The sequence below is a fragment of the Salvelinus namaycush genome, chromosome 42 (genome assembly GCF_016432855.1).
Source record: "Salvelinus namaycush isolate Seneca chromosome 42, SaNama_1.0, whole genome shotgun sequence".
Lineage (NCBI taxonomy): Eukaryota > Metazoa > Chordata > Actinopteri > Salmoniformes > Salmonidae > Salvelinus > Salvelinus namaycush.
The window spans coordinates 6,629,337-6,652,220 of record NC_052348.1 but is presented as its reverse complement, the minus strand read 5'-3'; the positions used below and the strand labels follow the sequence as shown (position 1 = coordinate 6,652,220).

General features: G+C 40.8%; 1 protein-coding gene across 1 annotated transcript; it reads right to left on the bottom strand.

Moving 5' to 3' along the window:
* Positions 1–2,908: 2,908 nt before the first annotated feature.
* LOC120034725 (sodium/potassium/calcium exchanger 2-like) lies at positions 2,909–16,441 on the bottom strand. The gene is made up of 9 exons (XM_038981328.1): positions 15,506–16,441; positions 6,619–6,651; positions 5,601–5,709; positions 5,255–5,347; positions 4,709–4,788; positions 4,416–4,550; positions 4,174–4,263; positions 3,733–3,899; positions 2,909–3,158 (listed from the first exon to the last, which is right to left on the bottom strand). Exons 1-9 carry the CDS (start codon positions 16,439–16,441, stop codon positions 2,909–2,911), a joined length of 1,893 nt encoding a protein of 630 aa, XP_038837256.1.
* Positions 16,442–22,884: the final 6,443 nt, after the last annotated feature.

The following is a 22,884-nucleotide window of genomic DNA, read 5'->3' as shown; positions in this document are numbered from 1 at the left end:
TGACATGATTCAAGTATACATGATTATGATTCATATACATGATTCATACTTAAATATATGGTATGTAACAGAAATATAAAAGCATTGCCATTCATTGTTTGTTCTGTATTATTATGATAGACTTCCACACCGTCCATATAGTTCTGTATATCGACCGTTTTACCTTCCTACTCATCCATACATTAAATGTTACACACGCATAACATCCATTGAAAAAAGATCAAGAAATTACCCACTATATGAAAGTCCTTTCTTTATTAATGCAACGTGGATGTCTAAAGTCATGAAGTTATCTGTAATTTAAACATGTTCTATACATATCAATAACATTAAACCCTAAAGCAGTGGAAGCGATATTGGTATAAACATAAAATGGAATTATCATGTTTTTGAGTTTACATTACAGTTTACAAACTGTTTGTATGCATAAACATTGCATACACGAGAGAAAACAAATTGACAATGATGAAATTGGCTTAGAGAAATTAACGAAAAGTGAAGGGGGTTACAGTAATACATGGAAAAACTTTTAACAAAGATAATCCATTATTTTAGTTGTCAATATAGTAGCTCATTTTTTTTCTTTTTTTGCCATATCAGTTTCAGATGGTTCAATTATTGTTAAAAATCACATATAGTATATCCCAGTGAGCAAATATGGTTCAAAATACGTTGTTTCCACGACACATCTCTTTCGAAAAGACATATTTTACACCAGTTTTGCCCACTAGGATGTGATAATATAACAAGTAACTATTATGGTACAAGTATTGCAAAATTGGGCTTGTTATCTTAACAACTATTTATAAGAAAACAACTTAATTGTGGTAATGCACATACTGTATGCTTCATGTGCTAGAGCAGGTGCTAGAGCAGCAAGATCAGTTGACCAAACCTGTTCCTAGAGAGCTAACGTCTTGTGAATTTTCGCTCAAACCCTAATCTAGCGCACCTGATTCTAATAATTAGTTGGTTGATAAACCGACTCAGGTTAGTTACATCTGTGGTTGGATTGAAAACCTAGGTAGCGCTCCAGGAACATGGTTGGAGAATCCTGTGATAGAGATATGTTTTGCCGTTGCCAGTCAAAGGGCAAGCGCCATACAGCAATGGTAAGGTAACAATTCTGAAGCAACTAAATAGTTAGACATGTTTTATGATCGATCTTATAGTGGAGAAGAAACATATCGATTTTTTTACAGAGTAGAACTATTGATTATTCTAAGAATATCATTCACATGCTATTTTGCTTTGGTCAATATAAAATCTTAAACCCCTTATTCTGTTCAGTTGATCAAAAGTGAGAGAAAATAACGGGATGTTATTCAGATATACATGTTACTGTTTGCTCTATTATATAGAGAAAACAAGCAAAGAAATAACGTATAAAAAAATATATATTTATATCTCTATATGATTCTGAAACATACAAACTGCATCAAACATGGAAAACTGCTCATTTGTACAGAGTTCACAACCCCTTCACATATTTTCCACTTTCACATCTGCTTCTACATCTGCACTGTTTGGGGTTTTAGTCTTGATTTCTGTATAGGACTTTGACATCTGCTGATGTGAAAAGGGCTTTATAAATACATTTGATTGAACGGGGTTGTACACTGAAAGTGATTTAATATAGTGTGTCCCTACATCACACCTGTCGACCATTTTAACTATTTACATTTGTCATGTTCCTCAGCTGATTTGCATATAGAATAAGTGGAGTACTGTGTATATATATACTATATATATTTTTTCCGGTAAAAGATATATTATTTTACCGGAAAAAATGGTATTGTTACATTTTCAACCATAAAAATGTTGTAGCATTAGGTACAATAGATTTGCTCAACTCGATTCACCTTAATATTAAATGTCAAACAAGTTTGAAAATATGGGTTGGGCTTAAGAAACAGAAGATAAATTACAAGTACTACATTGTATTTACTTAACAAAATTGTCCCAAACAAAACCACCCTCGTCATATTACTACCATTTTCTCTTCATTTACACGTTTACCTTTCCAAACTTTGCAAGTTCATACAAACATGTAACAGTTATAAACCAAATCAGAACTGTACAAATTCTAGATTTTGATTTGAGAACAAAAACCTTTTGGGCTTTGCAAATTAAGCAATTGTAATATAAATACAACTGAAAACTAATTTACAAAAATCAAGAAAAACACTTCCACTTGATCCACGCAATCTTCAGACACTCTTATAACAAGGACCTGTGCAAATTGATCTCGATTTACTGGAGTTCGGTAAACTCGATGAAAGCTGAGGAGCTGCTCTTTGATCTACCTGTTGGTGGATCCAACCATGTTCCTCATGCCTTGATATTTCTTGCATCCGTTGAACCTCTCTTCCATTTCCCTGCCAGGTTCCACTTTCTGGTTAGGACAATGCAGGACCTTTTCCAGAGCTCCACTTCATACAGCCATCAACGTTCTTGACCGATGGACAGTTGATACCTGACTAATTCAAATGCATTCTCTAATCATATCACATAGTCCTCTGGATTGGAGTAACCAGACGTGGTCCCCTACTCTCCGACATGGGCGTGATTACAATCGCCTGTTTGTCAGTCAATGACGGATTTAAACCAATGGAAGCTCTCGGATGTGGTCATGTGACGTGGAGAGAAACCCATTCCATTGGGCAGTAGCATCGTGAATCAATCGCTCATCGACAGGTCCGTCTGCCCTGCTCAAAGTTCACAAATGATAATTTGCAGGTTGTGCTCGGGCATTTGAAGTCAATCAAGTCAGGCTAGTTTTCTACTGCTCCTCCCAATGGAAGCCCCCATTGATAACGGGAGGATCAAATGATTGTGTTTACTGTATGTGTGTGTGAGAGAGAATGTGTGTTTGTGTTTCCAGGAGGTTGGGGTTGAAGAGGGGCCTTCAGATGGAGATGGGACACACGATGACCTTGTCTTCCAGCAAGACGCTGGTTACCAGGAAGAAGATGTACAGTAAAAACATGAGGCCTCCCAGAACCTTGCTCATCTTCCACTTGCAGGAGGCGATGGAGATGATGACGAAGAGCAACATGATGAAGAGGAGCACGATGGCGCAGAAGAGGCCGTTGCTGCTCACCTGCACCGCCTTGAAGTCATTGACTAGGCCGTAGATGAGCCAAGGGAACGGCAGGCTGCAAGGGTAGAAGGAGAAACAGAGAAATCACATGTACCGTGACTGTCTAGAGTAGACTATACGGTGGTAAAGTGAAAACATAGTTGCAGTTGATCTTTTGACTTCCAGGTTGACATTTTTGTCATGCAAAAGAGCATAGATCTGTGCAAAGCTACTGTAACATTTCAAAAGAGCATAGATCTGTGCAAAGCTGCTGTAACATTTCAAAAGAGCATAGATCTGTGCAAAGCTACTGTAACATTTCAAAAGAGCATAGATCTGTGCAAAGCTACTGTAACATTTCAAAAGAGCATAGATCTGTGCAAAGCTACTGTAACATTTCAAAAGAGCATAGATCTGTGCAAAGCTACTGTAACATTTCAAAAGAGCATAGATCTGTGCAAAGCTACTGTAACATTTCAAAAGAGCATAGATCTGTGCAAAGCTACTGTAACATTTCAAAAGAGCATAGATCTGTGCAAAACTACTGTAACATTTCAAAAGTGCAGCAATAGAGCTTGCCCGAGAAAACATTTTAAAAAAGGACTCATTCATGCAAACAGCATTTTAAATGTGCTTTTGGACCGACTTACCCCACGGTAATGTCAAATATGTTGGAGCCCACCGAGCTGGACACAGCCATGTCACCAAGGCCTTTCCGGGCTACAATGACACTGGTGATTAGATCAGGGATTGATGTACCAGCTGCTAATATGGTCAATCCCATGATCTCCTCTGTAATCCAGAAGGTCTCTCCAACCTGAGAGTGAAAATGGGTTAACTACATTGTTCAAACAAAGACAAATAATCAGATTTGGCGTTATTACGTCTGGCGATAGACACGGCTGGAACTCAATCGAATGACTGGATGTTGTTTGGATTGGTTGGCTCTTGATTATGTGTCGTGGTCACACAGACTGATATGCTTCCACCATAATCAAAAGGCCATAGGTGAGGTGAGGTAATGATTGACACCAAACCCTATGGTTTGATTGGCTCAGAATGAAAGTGACAGGTGTCAGGGAGGGGCTTACCTGATGAGCCCACCACACCATGAGGTAGGAGAAGGCAGCAATCCAACAGATGGAACCAACGAAAGTTATGGGGAAGAATTTTGTGGAAGTCTGCAAAAAAAAAAAAAAAAAAGTTTATGATAAGTTTATGAAAACGTTCATGTCCTTTTTTGAAGCGTCATAGATTTTCACAAATCAATCAACCAATCGTAGCTACACCCCAAATGTTAATGTAGTCTGAGGAGAATAGCAGCTCCACTTGCCTTTCTCCTGACATCGGGCAGAGAGAGCCACAGGGGGAAGACAATGGGGAGGATAAGGAGATACGTTATTCGTTTGCGGTTCGTCGCCGGCCACTCCAAACTCAGAGGAGCATCCTCATCTTCCTCCTCCTCAGCCTACCAAACAGAGAGGAGTGGGGGGTTAGAGAGAAACAGTGACAGAAATACCAAGGCTATAAAACATATATTTGATTTTAAACAGAACTAATTCATCCAGTGTGTGTCAGTTACTCTCTTAAACATCATGTCACTGATTTTGGAGGTACTTGGTAGACAAAGCCTACCGGTCCTACGTCGCCGTTTGCAGGCGAAGTGACTTCCACTGTTACGTTGGAACTGTTGGGGATGTTTTTGTCTGCGTAGAGAGACAGAGAGAGAAAGAGGGAGGTCAGGAGTTAGACTTGAAGGAGAGACAGTGAGAGTCACTGGAGAATGTTATACAATATATATTATGTATATACAGTATATTTAAGCAATAAGGCCTGAGGGGGTGTGGTATATGGCCAATATACCACGGCTAAGGGCTGTTCTTACGCACGACGCAACACGGAGTGCCTGGACACAGCCCTTAGCCGTGGTATATTGACCATTTATCACAAACCCCAGAGGTGCCTTATTGATATTATAAACTGGTTACAAATGTAGTTCGAGCAGTAAAAATAGATGTTTTGTCATACCCATGGTATACGGTCTCATATACCATGGCTTTCAGGCAATCAACATTCATGGCTGGAACCACCCAGTTTATAATATAGTATATAACACGTATAAAGTATTTTAACATATTTAACATTTACGTACATTTAAAATGTAAAGCTCACCTGCGACACCGTTGGGTTTTTCCCCCTCCCCGCCATCTTGACATTTCTGTTTGGCCATCTTGTGGAGAATGGAGGCCTTCTCTTTGAATCGCCCTGAAACACAATCATTGCTGCATAGAGTCAGTGATAAACCCTAACGATTTGAACCTAGCTACGGATTCCCCATTAATGGAAACATAAAACAAAACATTACAAATATTTGATGTTGTTTCCATTAATGAGAAATTGTGAAAACATGTCTAATACAGAAACATATTGAAACAAATACATAAAATATAAATATTGGAAGTGTGTCTATATTGAAGGTGTGACAAAAAACCCGTTGTTTTACCCCCCAGTCCCTCACCCTCACTGAGGGGGTCCAGTGTATGGATCATGAGCTGGAAGATGCTATTCCTCATCAGGGTGTTGTGGAGGGAGGCCGATGAGCCTCCTCTCTGGAGACGGGGTTTGGCCTGCAGTAGAGACCAAGGGCATAGGCTGCTTTAACGTCTCTATACCAGATGAGAATCTATAGCTTCAATACATAGCTCTAATCTATAGCTTCAATACATAGCTCTAATCTATAGCTTCAATACTAGATCATCTATAGCTTCAATACATAGCTCTAATTTAAAACTGCAGGGGTGGAGTCAATTTGGTTTTCAATTCAGTCAAGTGAACTGAAATTCAATGTATGAATTGAGTTTCGATTTTACTTTCCTGGATTGACCCCAACCCTGAGCTCACAATGCATATGTGTCTTTGGTACACAGTGGTGTAACAATGACGCAGTTGAACAAAGTGGTATACACAGTGAATGCACAGTGTGACGTGTCAAGTGCGTGAGTGTCAATAATGCAGTGCCTTGTGGTGCAAAACAGCGGCATATATTTAGAGAGTTCATATATTTAGAGAGTTAGGTCAACTTTTGTTCTAAATCTTGGCGTTCAGTTACATAGCATTGTTTAAATATTGCCCATGTAATGTTAATGAGGAGCTAACATGGCTGCTATAGAATGTTGCAGTGTCATGTAAATGCATCATAATGCTCCTAGACGTTCAGTTTTATAATATATTTTTTAAATATTCCCCAAGTAATTCATTCGTTAGTGGGGAGCTAACGTGGCTGCCATGTTGAATGTTGACGTGTCATGTAAATGTGTCATAATGCAGAAACAGCATTGGCCCAACACTCTAAATACCTGGCTCTGGCGCAAACTATCTGACGCATTTGTGGACCTTTACATTTCATTGTATTCTTGCAGCATTGCTGTCTATGGCAACATGCTTTGTGTGCTTGCTTAAGAACACTGGATATTCAGTACTGTCAATATGACCCATATAAATACAGGTTAAGATGCCACAACAGAACATAAACATACCGTCAACTTGTTTTCGTCGTCACCCGTGGTTGCCTTCAAAGGAGAGAAGTAAAGACGTGCATGTATGAAGTCTCACGAAATCGCACTTAAACAGAAAATATCATCTGCCAAGAAATGCTAGTTATTGACAAGACACTGTGGCCTAATGAATTAAATAAAAGCAGCCGTCATGATAAATTATCAGGATATCAAACTGTCAATAGGTAAGCCGGTTTCAAAATGATCCATCGAGAATGTACAGGTTGGAATGCAGCTGGGAATACTTGGCAGCTGGGAAGACATAAAGCTTTTGAAACCTACAGATGCAGCTCCTCTAATCTAAAGCCAACAGTTCTTCAGAGGACATATACTTTACAGTTGTGGAGACAGAATCCCATCTGCACAACTGTTTGAGAGAGAAATTAAATTGAGAAAGCATACTGCTTTTCTGTTTGGAATGTAAGGTACAGTATGATACCATAGCAAGCAGTAGGTCTCCCTTTTTAATGAATTTGAAAAAATGTGAAAAACATTAACATCATGGTGTTGCATGTAGGTAAGTGACAAAAAAAATCTAAAAGTAATCCATTTTTAAATTCTGGCTGTAACACAACAAAATGTGGAAAAAAGTCAAGGGGTTTGAATACTTTATGAAGGCACTGTAAATCAATGATATGGAATTAATAACTTCAATGAAACCATGCGCAAAGACAACAAAACTATGCAACACCTCAGCAGCTTGCTGTGGTCAGACACAGTGTTATACTATAGCTAACGACGTATCTTCACACCACAAAACAAGGGAATAGGAATACATGACAATCCTAATATTTATTACCTTTAAAAATGGAAGAAGGAGCATCTTGAATTATAGGAGCTAAAAGTCTTGAGTTACAGGAGCAATTTGACTAAGCAGACATAGCCATACTGTAGTCAACTATTGTATGTTTCAATTTTTAAAAATTCTAGATTATGATTACCAATTTAAAAAATACTGAATTTCAACTCTTTTCTTCAATTAGCAGAGTTGAAAACCCTGAACAGCCCTGCTGTTTGTCTACCAGAAAATGGGACAACAATTACACAACCGTTTTGCATCAATGTAGACCGAGTCATGTCGTCTAGTTAAGGATTTCATTGGGACTAGGAGGATCCATCCAGAGCCACTAGTAGCTGTCTCTCAAAGTGTTAGCGGATGAGCGTTAGCCATGTGAGCACCCAAACTTAGGCCTTTCCAGTAAGGCAGGCTAAGGCCCTGTGCTGTGTTTGATTCCCCTGCGGTTGGCTGTTGCCTAATGCTCACATGGCCCTAACGGGTCATACAGGTTATTTATTAGGCATTGAGCCTAATAACCTGCAGAGCATCTGCTGCCGGAGCTTAGGGTTAGGAACGGATGGATTGGCAAGATGGAGAACTGCTGGCGGTTTGCATTGTGGCCTGGCTTACTGTGGGAGGCAGGTACTCTAGCAGTTAGGAACATTGGGCCAGTAACCGAAAGGCCGCTGGTTTGAATCACCGAGCCGACTAGGTGAAAAATCTGCCGGTTTGCCCTTGAGCAAAGCAATTAACTCATTGCTCCTGTAAGTCGCTCTGGATAAGAGCGCCTGCTAAATGACTAAAATGTCAAATGTACAGACATGGTGAGTTTTATCCCCTCTGAAACCACCGCCAAAACACCGCCACATTTCCAACCTGTCCCGTTCTCACCACACTGACCAGTTTGCTTAACAGTTGGTCTGCCGTGTGTAACGTGGTCTGAAATGGGCGCCATTATCATCACTAGCACATAAGCATTTCACTGCACCTTTTATACCTGCTGTAAACTGTGTATGTGATGAATGCGTTTGATTTTGAATTTGACGTCGACAGGACATAGACACTGACAGTGTAGAAATAGATTCTTAACAGAACTCCCACCTAGGTCAGGAGGGGAGTGGGTTTGGAGAATACTCAAGGTTTTCGGCGTAGCCACAAATAGGGTAGAAACAAATTGGGTAGACACAATACAAATATAGAAATAATATTTTACAAATCCATCTTTGTTCAACTGAAAAGTCATTGGCCTTATACTGGCTATAGCTTATAGCATTAACCCTTTACTGCAGTAAGCTAAATTAGGGTCACACAGTGTTTATTAGTAGTCTTAAACAAATCTACTTTGAAACAAATGTATACACCTCACACACATGGTTATGGGCTTTAAAAAAAGAAGACACCTGTACCATGTCAGATATAGAGTTGAAATCTATTCAGTTTTGAGTTTCCATCCCAATATTACACTTTTTATGCATCACAGAAGACTTAAATATAACAAAACCATTTGATATACAAACACTGGATATTTTGTGTAGAATTTATTTTTTTATGTTGATTTAATTATGAAACATTTTAACAGTCCACCAACGAGGCCACTAGAGAGCGATTTGGTCATTTGACTGCAGGAAAGGGATTTATTAAAGAACAAATAATGAGTTGACAAATTCTGTAGGCCTATCTAGACAAACATTTTGAGGTGAATTATGTATGAGTCTACATATAAAAACAAATACCAAAAAGAACACAGGAGCACAGGATGAACTGTGATTAATATCATTATAATAGAACATCATCAAATTGATAGTTATTAACTCTTGCCAAAATGATAACAGAGGCATAGATGTCTCGAGGTACAGAATCTGGGATTGAGTAAACAATGCACTAATGGGTGATCCATTTGATCCACAAACAGGGTAATTGAAGTTAATTAAAGTTAATTGATTAATAGGGATCTTTACATACACTGCCATTGTTTTTATATCAAGTAGCTCGGGCGCCCTAACTCCCTTTATACCTCTGCAATAATGATGGAAATATACTTATTTTTTGCTTACTTTTAAGTACTATTTTCCACAAAGTGTTTTTGCTGTAGAAGCGCAATCAAACACTAGACATGTCCTCATAGCTAAAACAATATTTACCAAAATGCTGGGGAATGGCTTGGAGAGGGAATTTGCAGGGTTTTCATACTCGTCATACATAAACACACAAACAGGACATACATACATGCACACACTGTACTAAAACAAATATCTGCAAGAGAAAATCAACATGTATATCAAATGCATCTTTTTTACTTCTTTCAGTGCCTCGATAACAGGAAATAGCTACGCCTGGAATTCAATCAAACTTGCACTGCAGAAGGTAACTGCACCATTCAACTGAAATGTGTCTTCCACATTTCTGAATCAGAGAGGTGCGGGGGGCTGCCTTAATCGACATCCACGTCTTCGGCACCCGGGGAACAGTGGGTTAACTGCCTTGTTATGTAATGCGATTAATTAAAGTGTAATTAATTCAAACTGCCAATCAAAATGATCTTTAAGATCTTTACAAGGAACACGTGGTGCTTTCGAAATAACAATTATTCACAGTATACTGTAGCCGTAAATGCCATAAGGCTGACAGCCAGCCAGCCAAGGCTTTCTGCGAAGCCGGGAGTTTCTGCAAGTATCCTTGCAAGGCAGAAGTCAATTGTGTCCACCTGACCCGCCAAGCTCCCAGACTTAGAGAGGATTAATCCACAGAGATAACCGTATTTAGAACAGTAATTTCAACCCCTTCATGTTAACTCTCATAACAACCTTCACATGTCACAATGTGACGTTTGATTCGAACCTCACACTTTTATTACACTTATTCTGTATTGGGTTGAATAATGGCGTTACAACCCTTAAGGGCTCCAGTGTCCATTGGATATAGAAGATCTTGGATATAGAATAACATGTTAAGTGTGTTACCGGTAACCTTTCTTCATGGGAAAGAAGTTAACTCAATAACAATACAAGTACACTTTTGGTTACAATTAATAATAAAGATTGGAGCATAACCCTATTTCTGAGACAATGAAACGCAGTGTAGCTGATTGGTCAGTTGTGGCCCTGGGGTTTAGCACAGGAAGTGAACCCTCACAATTAAGGTAAACATTACAATAAAGCAGGGCTCTCCAACCCTTCTCCTGGAAAGCTGTAGGTTTTCGTTCCAACCCCAGTTGTAACTAACATGATTCAGCTTATCAACCAGGTAATTATTAGAATCAGGTGAGCTTGATTAGGGTTAAAGTGAAAATCTACAGGACGGTAGCTCTCCAGGAACAGGGTTGGAGAGCCCTGTACTAAAGATTATGGAAGCATGGACATTTACAACATGGTCCAGAATCATTTACATGTCATTGAGAAGCATGATTGAAAGGAAAATGTTGATGGAATTACGTAAACACTGGTGGTTGCTTTCTATCTAAAACGTCAGTGAGAATTTTGCCCTGCAAAATAAGCATGCAGTCTTCTTGTCTCTTGCAAAAAAAAATTGGCCGGCAAACACTTCCGAGTGCAGTCAGATCATGCTAGTCAAAAGCTCTTACACATGAGTTCCAATGTCCATACTAGCATACTATTTAGAATGCATTCCCAATACGTTGCGTCATTCTAAGTACTATACGCTAGTGTATTATACTGAAGAAAAATATAAACGGAACATGCAACAATTTCAACGATTTTACTGAGTTACAGTTCATATTAGGAAATCAGTCAATTGAAATAAATGAATTAGGCCCTAATCTATGGATTTCACATGACTGGGGATACAGATATGCATCTGTTGGTCACAGATACCTTTTAAAATAAGTACGGGCATGGATCAGAGAACCAGTCAGTATCAGGTGTGACCAACATTTACCTCATGCAGCGTAACACATCTCCTTCACATGGAATTGATCAGGCTGTTTTTATTTTTATTTATTTTACTAGGCAAGTCAGTTAAGAACAAATTCTTATTTACAATGACACCTTAGGAATAGTGGGTTAACTGCCTTGTTCAGTGGCAGAACGACAGATTTTTACCTTGTCAGCTTGGGGATTCGATCTAGCAACCTTTTGGTTACTGTTCCAATGCTCTAACCACTAGGCTACCTGCCACCCCTGTTGATTGTGGTCTGTAGAATGTTGTCCCACTTCTCTTCAATGGCTGTGCGAAGTTGCTGGATATTGGCGTGAACTTTGAAAGACGCCATCATACACGTCGATCCAGAGCATCCCAAACATGCTCAATGGGTGACATGTCTGGTGAGTATGCAGGCCATGGAAGAACTAGGACATTTTCAGCTTACAGATCCTTGCGACATGGGGCTGTGCATTATCATGCTGAAACATGTGTTGATGGCCGCGGATGAATGGCACGACAATGGGCCTCAGGATCTCGTCATGGTATCTCTGTGCATTCAATTGCCATCGCTAAAATGCAATTGTGTTCATTGTCCATAGCTTATGCCTGCCCATACCATAACCCCACTCTGTTCACAACATTGACATCAGCAAACCGCTCGCCCACACAGCACCATACACGTGGTCTCCGGTTGTGAGGCCAGTTGGACGTACTGCCAAATTCTCTAAAACAACATTGGATGCAGCTTTTGGTAGAGAAATGAACATTACATTTTCCGGCAACAGCTCTGTTCAACATTCCTGCAGTCAGCATGCCAATTACACGCTCCCTCAAGACATTGTGTGAAAAAGCTACACATTTTAGAGTGGCTTTTTATTGTCCCGAGCACAAGGTGCACCTGTGTAATGATCATGCTGTTTAATCAGCTTCTTGATATGCCCTACCTGTCAGGCGAATGGATTAGCTTGGCAAAGGATAAATGCTCACTAACAGGGATGTGCACAACATTTTTGAGAAATAAGCTTTTAACAGGGATGTGCACATTTTTGAGAAATAAGCTTTTTGTGCATATGGAACATTTTGTGGATCTTTTATTTCAGCTCATGAAACATGAGACCAACACTTTACATGTTGCGTTTACATTTTTGTTCAGTGTGTATATATAGTGGATATAGAGAAACGTAATGTGGAAAGGATCCTCTACTGTTCATTGCTCGTTCTTTGAGTCACTGTAGGTTTCTGTGTCTTTAGTCATTCAGCTTTAGTCAGTCAGCTGCAGCAGGTTAGTCACATCATGCCCAGGGCCCGATTTCTGATAGCGATGGAACTAATGCTGCGTTCATAACCAAGTGGGAAAGATGTAAGTTGTGAAGTCATAAATACAAAAACATTGGCAAATTTGCACCTTCGTGCTGAAGTTATCGGCGGCTGGACACAGAAGATTCAGATAGCATCAAGATGTTTAGTGGAGATCTTCTGTGTATAAAGTAACTATAAAGTAACGCAGAAGGACAATTAAGCATCTAACGACACACTTAGCTGTTGTACGAGTGGTCAGGAGGCAGTTGGTAAATAACGAACGTTTTCAAGTGCAACTTTACTAACGATGGTTTTGGAAAACAGCTCGGCGCTTCAACGATGCCCCTACGAGGGTTCTAACAATGCACTTAGCCTTGAGATGCTTTTGGGCAACGGGGCCCAGGAGTCTGTCGCTTTATATTTGCTGTCGTCACAAATGGTAATCAGTAAAGGGTTTAAGAAGGATTGGAGTCTTAGAATAATCAAGTAGGGTGAGTTCTTCCTGACTTCCACCATCTTACATATTTATACATCTCTCTCTCTACATATATATGGCTTGGGTTAAAAGCACAGACTTTACTCTGAATGACAAAACAATAGACACAATTGGTTAACATTTTTTTTTAAACTTTTCCTAGTGTTGGGTGAGTTTTGATCTCCACACCAGCAGTGGCACCTGGCTAAAATTAGCTGTGGTAAATGGATTGGAGGATTTGCAGAGGGATTACTTAAGAACTACAGACATATGAGGGCAAGCAAGTCGTACATCATGTGCTGGCTGGTTAAAAGAAAGCCCTGAGGAGTCAGACCAGTACAAGGATGAGAGACTTCCTGTGAACAGGGCAGTTTTCTCCGAAGGACGGAATACAAACAAGAGTTTTTATATCCCCTTGATGATAGAAATAGTAACCACCTCTTCAAGTTGGGTTTAATAATGGCACTTGCATCTCAACGTTAAGATCCGAGGTGTAAACTGAACATACCACACATCAAATAACTACTGATCAGATACTGTATGTTATGTAAAGATGTAAGAGTACCACACATCAAATAACTACTGATCAGATACTGTATGTTATGTAAAGATGTAAGAGTACCACACATCAAATAACTACTGATCAGATACTGTATGTTATGTAAAGATGTAAGAGTACCACACATCAAATAACTACTGATCAGATACTGTATGTTATGTAAAGATGTAAGAGCAAAGTTTGCTGCTACCCACTAAATGTTGCTGTCACTACAACATTGGTCCTTATATTTAGAAAAAAATGGCTCGTAACTTAGTTATCATTAATGAATTTAATTAAGTATTTTTAAAGTACTGCTTGCTGGAATCATATATCAAACCTCATTGCTAGATATTTCTTTACAATACCTAGTGTCTCAATGTGGTGTGACGATGATAATAATTAGTACATATGGATATTATTTTCTTCTAAATGCCAAATAGAGACCTATAATCTAGTCCAAATTGCACAGTAGTATTAAAGTATAAACCCCTGAAGATCTGGAATTGGGATGCAATACAAGTCAAAAGCTACAGGTAAGCCCTAACAATCACAGCCAACATCCAGCTAGGGTTCACCTGGGCTCCGTAAGAGTGTGACTCTGAGTATATAACATCTGAGAGCAATGAATCAGACTCCAACTGAAGACAAAGACAAGAACACAGCAGGTCGGACACATGTAGGAGATATGTCACAACAGTAGAGTTTTGAATGATAATGATGCATTTTTTTTATTTTTATGTATTCGATCTATATCTAACGCACATCAATTTATTCACCGTGTCTTTTGGGGTCGGCCCCTAAATGTTTCATCCCATGGAAATGTATGTATAGCCTCCTTAAAATCTGAAGTTGGGCTGTTGTTGTTTTCTTACATTAGGACTAGCATTTCTGGAAAAAATACTAGTTAGCCGATCTTGATAACGAAGTACACGTGGGAGTTTTAAGAAAACGATGAGTGCTCAAGCTACTTTAACCTACTGTCTTTATCTCAACTCTGGTCATGAAGAGATGTTGAATGAATGCAGCTGTTGAGAAGTTGGTTCAAGGTGCACTGTGCAGTGCACATTGTTGGGCCTATCCACTCAAACGTGTTCGATACTTTGAAGAAATGTGGCCACACCAAACTACCCTCTGGAGCCATGTTGATAATAAGAATTGGAATCTCCAAACATTGAGACCTCGTCAGAGCAACCACCCTCCCCCATTTGCAGCCCATTACAGATATTGACAATTCCTGGTATATGTCGACAGCTGGTTGGTTCCAATGTTTAAAACTCCCCCAGATAACCACAGACCACTGAATTCAGTAAACCAGTTAATGTGTAACCGATTTCCTATAGGTCGATGAATGTCAAAGTTAATGACAAAGTCAATAAATGGTGTGTAATTACAGTATCCATCATCAAGAAGATAAAAAGTCTACATATTTATTACTTAAATGGCATATACATTTCCTAAACATTGGCTGTGTAAATGTGTCTTGTGTATAGTAGTATGTTTAAAACGTTTAAGGGAAAACTAGATTTGCGTAAAGTTAGTTGACTGACTACTGCGAGTGCTGTATGTACGGTGACCCAGCTTTGCAAAGGGCTCAGAGGCCTGGTATTTAATATGAGAGTGGATGGAAGACTCCATGGAGCGACCTGCTTGGTGGTTTGACTTAGTCAGCACGAATAGGGAGGGCCATCTCTGTGAGGCCATGCACAGGTGACATGCAGCTAAACCCAATGTTAATCCCTGGGCAGGCAGAGGTTTGGCGTCTGTCCGTCTATCTGGCCCGCAGGACGACTTTTAAATACCCTTCCTTTACGCTGCACGCGAGCAGCCTCCTGCCAAAAGCAAAAGGAACGTGAGTTAAGAATACATCTGGGGAGGAAAAGGTGGCGGCAAAACTCACCTTAGGAGCGGCCTCCACCTCTTCCACTTGATTCTGGCCCAATTTACTCTTTATGAAGGTCTCTACATGTGCGTTGAACTTCATAAATGTCACATAACAAACGTAGCACATCAGCAAGGCGATACTTTCCCACAGAAAGATCTGGTTATCCAAAAAGAACAGGATGAGCATCAACAGACCAATGATGTAGAAGGAGACGTCTCTAAAGAGGGGCCACCAGGTCAGCTGGAGAACCTCCTTGGAGAACAACGCGCACATCCCGATGACAAACAGGATGTTGAACACGGCCGAACCCACAATGGTTCCTATGCCCACGTTGCTGTGGGAGATGAACACCCCGATGACGGAGGTGAAAAGTTCTGGGGCGGAACCCCCGGCCGCCATGAAGGTTGCCCCGGCAACGTCATCCGAGATCTGAAGTTTCTCTGTGATCACAGTTAGGGCCGGGACAAAGAACTCGTCGCACACAATGGCTAAGGCGATGAACATGTACAACATCCCAAACATGTGCAGACCCACAGCCCCCTGCCTTCTCTGCTCCAGGTTGAAGAGATCCGTGGGGTAGTCCCCCATCTCATCCATGGAAGACTTCATGGCCACGGGCATGTCCTCCATCATAGAGACGTTGTGGCCTCCCTGGTGCTTGATGGTGAGCAGAGTTCTGCGGGGGGCCAACTGCAGTAGGTCTCCCCCGGACATAGCAGCGGGGGAGGAGGAAAGTAGATCACCTCCATTTCCATCAAGCCCAGTAGAAGAAGTAGTCCACTGGAAGGCACCCAATGAGAAGACTGTGCTGAGAGTCACAATGCTGAGGACGAAAGCTAGAATCCTTATGGGCCTCAGTTTTCTCCGGACGTGGAGGTAGTGATGCCTTCTGCTCAGGGGGAAGGAGTCCTTCTGGGGCCCCATGTCAGCACCTGGGAGCATCAATTCCATCGCTGTTGCATAGGTGGAGGCTGAGGCTCAGGCTGGCTGTGAGGCTGCTCTGGCTGGCTTAGCACGAGCGCTTGCCTTACGGTGTCGAGGAGAGCATAGTCCTCTAAACACAACAACCGACTGGCCCCTGATGTTCTCCAGGGTCTGGGGCATATAAAGGTTTCCTCATATTAGTGTCTGGAAAACACAAACGGGGAAGAGAGAGGATTATTACAAGGTAAATCCTCACATCTGTAGAAATATCAACAGGCCCAATGTGAACCTTAGTTTAGACTAAGTTATAGGCCTCGATTTATATACACCGAGTGTACAAAACATTTTGAACAGCTGCTGTTTCCATGACTGACCAGGTGAAATCTATGATGCCTTGTTGACGTAACTTGTTAAATCCACTTCAATCAGTGTAGATGAAGGTGTGGAGACAGGTTAAAGAAGGATTTTTAAGCCTTGAGACAATTGAGAGGTATGGTAGTAGGTGTCAAGAACTGCAACGCTCAACAGTTTCCAGTGTGTATCAAGAATGGTCCACCACCCAAAGGACATCCAGCCAACTTGACACAACTGTGGGAAGCATTGGAGTCAACATTGGCCAGCATCCCTGTGGAACGCTTTCGACACCTTGTAGAGTCCATGCCCCGACTAATTTAGTCTGTTCTGAGGGGTGTGGGGGTGCAATGCAATATTGGGAAGGTTCTCTTAGTGTTTTGTACACTCAGTGTACAAGCCCTGTGTATCAACATTTACTATACTCCTACCAGGGACCAATAAGCTATAGGCCTAGTCCTTCTTTCTTTGAGGGCTGCTTAAATAAAAATTGGCACATTACTACAGGCTAAATTGGTTTCAGGGATTGTTCAGCACTATCCCAGGGACCGGTGCCGCTCACAGACCAGGGCTTGAGAAACACTGCGATAGATCACTATTTTCTTTCCAATCTAATGTATATCCTCAAGTTGGTGTGTTTGTACATTGGCCTAACCATAAATGAAATACAGCTGTGTTACCTTACAGATGAATCCTACCCAGTTATCTCTAGTACTTGTAAACTCGCTGACTTTTAAAGTCCTGTCCTGTTAAAAATCAAATCTCAGCAGCTCTATCGCTGAATGGCAATCTCACAAAAATCAATATCATTGCTGAATTAAACATAATAGATATTGATTTTGAAAGACGAATACTTTGCATGAGGCAAATGATTCCATATACATTCAGTTGACTTGATTACAGTTTGATTTCTCCATGTGCCTGCATCAGTGCCCACAAGCTAAGCGTAACCAAGCTTAGCCTAGGCTATGATGATTATCAAAACCCTGGGAAGGTATCTTGAAAATCTGTCCAATATCTTTAAAACATGCGTCTATTAGTGTGGTTATGACAGCGCAGATATCTAAAAACAGAAGCCCTGTGTTAGGTGAGGTGATAGGTGATAGCTGCTTAGAATTGTTAAACCAATTAGGCTAATTTAGAACCTCCAAGCTTACAGTTCACCTTTTTTTACTGGCAATTTCCTCCAACGATAAGACTCAAAAGGAATGTAAAACATTGTAAACAGCAAATATATCCTTAGATCAAAAATGAGCCCTATTCTCTTGCATAGTTGCAGAACACAGACCAAAGCCAATCAACTAACCACCTAGTTCATCTTGCACACCACCATCCAAACCAATGCGATATCAAACGCAAAAATATCTTCAGAACAAAAATAAATCCTCACAAAACAATGCATAACAATTGAAAGAAAAGTACTAATTTACCACACTTGCAGTCTCCTGTTGGACGCTGTACAGAAGAAAATAAGGTAGGTGGTGAAGAATTTGCCTGTAAAGCCAATCCTGAGTGACAAGTTCCTATAGGCTCGAACTGTAGACTGTGAATAGCTCATGTAAATCTGCTCTAAAATTTCCTTAGCACCGAAGGGGTGGAGATTACAGAAACTAACAGTCAATCCTATGGTGAGGTGACTCCTCCCCCTCTACCTTATGTACCTGCCTACCCGCCACGTGACAGGAATCAACCTTACCTAAGGTTTTCTTCTGTCTTTATTTGACTTGAGGGGAAAACGTGAGATCATGTTGCTTGAAAGACCAGAACCCAACCCTATTGATAGGCTTTATCCTACCAGGCCATTGTATTGTAGCCTGGCCTCAAAGACTAGACGTAACATAGTCAACGTAAATATATGACTCAAATTAGTATGATATGTTATGTTTGGAATGGTTACATAAGACAGTTTGTATAGTGTACTAACCAAAATAGCTTTACCAGTAGGTTGATACACATACTAAATAACATGTATGTGCTCACCTGCTCGTCAAACATCTCATTCCAAAATCATGGGAATTAATATGGAGTTGGTCCCCCCTTTGCTACTATAACAGCCTCCACTCTTCTGGGAAGGCTTTCTACTACATGTTGGAACATTGTGAAAGGAACTTGCTTCCATTCAGCCACAAGAGCATTAGTGAGGTCAGCACAGATGTTGGGCGATTAGGCCTGGCTCACAGTCTGCGATACAATTCATCTCAAAGGTGTTCACTGAGGTTGAGGTCAGGGCTCTGTACAGGCCAGTCAAGTTCTTCCACACTGATCTTGACAAACCATTTCTTTATGGACCTCGCTTTGTGCACTGGGGCATTGTCATGCTGAACCAGGAAAGAACCTTCCCCAAACTGTTGCCACAGTTGGAAGCACAGAATCATCTAGAATGTCATTGTATGCTGTAGTGTTAAGATTTCCCTTCACTGGAACTAAGGGGCCTAGCCCGAACCATGAAAAACAGCCCCAGACCATTATTCCTCCTCCACCAAACTTTACAGTTGGCAATATGCATTAAGGCAGGTTGCGCTCTACTGGCATCCGCCAAACCCAGATTTGTCCATCAGACTGCCAGATGGTGAAGCGGGATTCATCACTCCAGAGAACGCGTTTCCACTGCTCCAGAGTCCAATGGCAGCGAGTTTACACCACTCCAGCCGACGCTTGGTATTGCGCATGGTGATCTTAGGCTTGTGTGCGTCTAAACCCATTTCATGAAGTTACCGATGAACAGTTATTGTGGTGTCGTTGCTTCCAGAGCCAGCAGCATACCACCTTCCATCCCACTGCTGGCTTGCTTCTGAAGCTAAGCAGGGTTGTTTCTGGTCACTTCCTAGATGGGAGACCAGCTACTCCTGGAAGTGGTGTTGGAGGGCCAGTAGGAGGCTCTCTTTCCTCTGGTCTAAAATAATATCCAAATAGCCCAAGGCAGTGATTGGGGACATTGCCCTGTGTAGGGTGCTGTCTTTCGGATGGGATGTTAAATGGGTGTCCTGACTCTCTGTGGTCACTAAAGATCCCATGGCACTTATTGTAAGAGTAGGGGTGTTAACCCCTGTGTCCTGGCTAAATTCCCAATCTGGCCCTCATACTGTCACCTAATCATCCCCAGCTTACAATTGGTTCCTTCATCCCCCTGTGAATATCCCCCAGGTTGTTGCTGTAAATGAGAACGTTTTCTCAGTCAACTCACCTGGTAAAATAACAGTTAAATAAAGAAGTTTGGAACTTGGTCATGAGCGTTGCAACTGAGGACAGACAATTTTTACTCGCTTCAGTACTCAGCAGTCTCGATCTGTGAGCTTGTGTGGCCTACCACTTCGCGGCGGAACCGTTGTTGCTTCTAGACAATTCCACTTCACGATAACAACATTTACAGTTGACCAGGGCAGCTCTAGCAGGGCATACATTTTGTGAACTGACTTGTCTATGGAGATTGCATGGCTGTGTGCTCGATTTTATACACCTGTCAGCTGAAATAGCCGAATCCACTCATTTGAAGGGGTGTCCACATACTTTTTTCCCTCATCACACAATACGCCATAATGACAAAGCAAAAACGGGTTTTCAATTTTCTTGCAAATGTATTAAAAACAAAAACCAGAAATACCATATTTACATAAGTATTCAGACCCTTTGCTATGAGACTTGAAATTGAGCTCCGAAACAGGATTGTGTCGAGGCACAGATCTGGGGAAGGGTACCAAAAAAAATGTCTGAAGCATTGAAGGTCCCAGAGAACACCGTGGCCTCCATCATTCTTAAATGGAAGAAGTTTGTAACCACCAAGACTCTGCCTAGACTCTGCCTGGTTGAAAGCACTGACTGTAAGTCGCTTCGGATAAGAGTGTCTGCTAAATTACCAAAATGTAAATGTACTACACTTGTTGCCCATTTTCAAAGACATAGCTGTTTATGATGTTTACTGTGGTAACATCAGTGGACTTGTTTAATTTTTATAAACGAAAATAAAATAATATGTGGTTTATTTAACGAGGCAAGTCAGTTAAGAACAAAATCTTATTTACAATGATGGCTTAGGCACAGTGGGTTAACTGCCTTGTTCAGGGGCAACACGACAGATTTTTACCTTGTCAGCTAGCTCGGGGATTCGATCTAGCAACCTTTCGGTTACGGGCCCAATGCTCTAACCACTAGGCAACCTGCCTCCCCAGGTAGCCTGTTTATAATACAATGTCACTAAGACTTAAAAGCCACGTTGTGTTCGTTATAGGCCTACAGTACCAGTCCGTGTGTAGAATTGGGCGTCTGTCAAAGACCTGTCCCTTACGGAGGCTCATCGTCATATGGCGCTGTAAGTAAGCACACTCAGGGATGGACAGAGGGCAGGAGGGGGGGGGGGGGGGGGGGGGGGGTTAGTATTAGAATCCTTCCAACAGCTTTTTCTTCTTCTTCTTCTTCTTCTGGAGAGTAAAGCTGGTGGTGGTGAGGTCAGGCTAAACACGTGAGCCATTAGCGCTGTAATGCTCTGCAGCCTCTCTGCTGAAGGTGAGCTCGACTTATCTGACCTGTACTGGCTCTCAGGTCTTTACAGAATTAATACATGACATGGTTTTCAAACCTGCGCCAAAGTACTGAACATCATCAAATGCTATTACCATGCCGAGATAAAATAATATGCTCCTGACTTTTATAAGTGCAAGTAGGTACTGTATGGCAGAAGTATAGGATAGAAGTGTAGTAGAGAAGGGCACTAGTTACAGGAGGCTGGTGAGGGGAGGACGGCTCATAATAACGTCTTGAATGGAGTGAATGAATGGTATCAAACACATGGAAACTATGTGTTTGATACCATTCATTCCATTCCAGACCATGAGCCCGTCCTCCCCAATTAATGTGCCACCTGTGGTACTAGTATACAGCATAAGGTAGTGAGTGTCCTTGCCCTTTGGCCCTAGATGACATGAGGTTGTGTGTGAAGGCAGCTAAACTACTTTACAGGTTAGGTTACTTTGAAGCTGACCTTGGTTAGGCCTATGTAACCGGCCATCACGGCTATGTTAAGAAGAACCAAGGCAGGCTAAATATATTACATAACGGCTAAATTGTCATGTAAGGTAGAACTCTTATAAAGCTTAAACTGAGGTGTTATAAAAAAAAACTGGATTCTTATTTTCCTTTTTAAATGTGAAATTATATTTCTTATTTTTTAAATCATTTTGTTTTTTAGAGGCATGTAAGGTCAATGCCAATTTGTCAATCCCAAGGGTTCAAAAGTTACTGCGTGAAGCATTGATATTATTGACATTGGGGCCACAAGCATATGGAATACCGATATAGCCTACAGTAAGTCTCCATTTAACACTGAATTGAACTGTCTTCTATTCGGGATCCCATATTAAGACTGTTGTTTTTCTAATACACAGGGGAATATAGTCTCTATTTCAGTGTATTGGCAGCACCGTGGTACCCTAAAAAGAGCAATAGATTAATGCAACTCTGTTAAAATGAGATTAAGTTCGGTAATGACTAAAGCTCCTGTCCTGCACTGCTTTAAATAGATGCTAAGTATAGTGTATTGACACCCTTACTGCAGTGAATATTCAAACTTTTTCAGCAGGGACTCTATTTTTTTCCGCCCCGAATCTCATGACACAACCTAAAATCGGTAAATTTAGATTTTACATCAACAAATAACCTTCAATTCATTACATTTTCATCTGTTATCCAAATGAAATACATTTACTCAATAAAATGTACTTAAAAAAAAAGATTTCTCAAAAACGTTTGTATATTGTCCCATACAACAATCTGTACTCTTACTGTTTTGTTCCTTTAAAAAAATCAATATATGTATTGTTTTTTTGGGCCACCCCACTGCAGTTCCCCCCGACTTTGGGTTTTCCTGTGAGAATGACTTTATGTTGTTCGGTGGGAACCATTACCAGATTAGCCTATCTATGTGTGGACTACCTGATAAGAGTCTCTGGAAGGAAAGAGAACATGGTTGTTCATGGTAGAATATAATACAATTTAACTTTGTTTTATTTGTATTTATTATACCTACAATAATTATTAAAAACGTCACATCATACACAACGTCATGTCTATTCGATGACACATTCCGTTAACTTAACTTGATCTTTTCAATAATTTGTCTCGCATTC

Coding starts and splice junctions, on each gene's coding strand:
- LOC120034725 (XM_038981328.1), bottom strand. CDS start 16,441: ATGGAATTGATGCTCCCAGGTGCTGACATGGGGCCCCAGAAGGACTCC. Junction 5,710..6,618: donor ACGACGAAAACAAGTTGACG/GTATGTTTATGT, acceptor TCTCTACTGCAG/GCCAAACCCCGTCTCCAGAG. Junction 4,789..5,254: donor AAAACCCAACGGTGTCGCAG/GTGAGCTTTACA, acceptor CTCTCTACGCAG/ACAAAAACATCCCCAACAGT.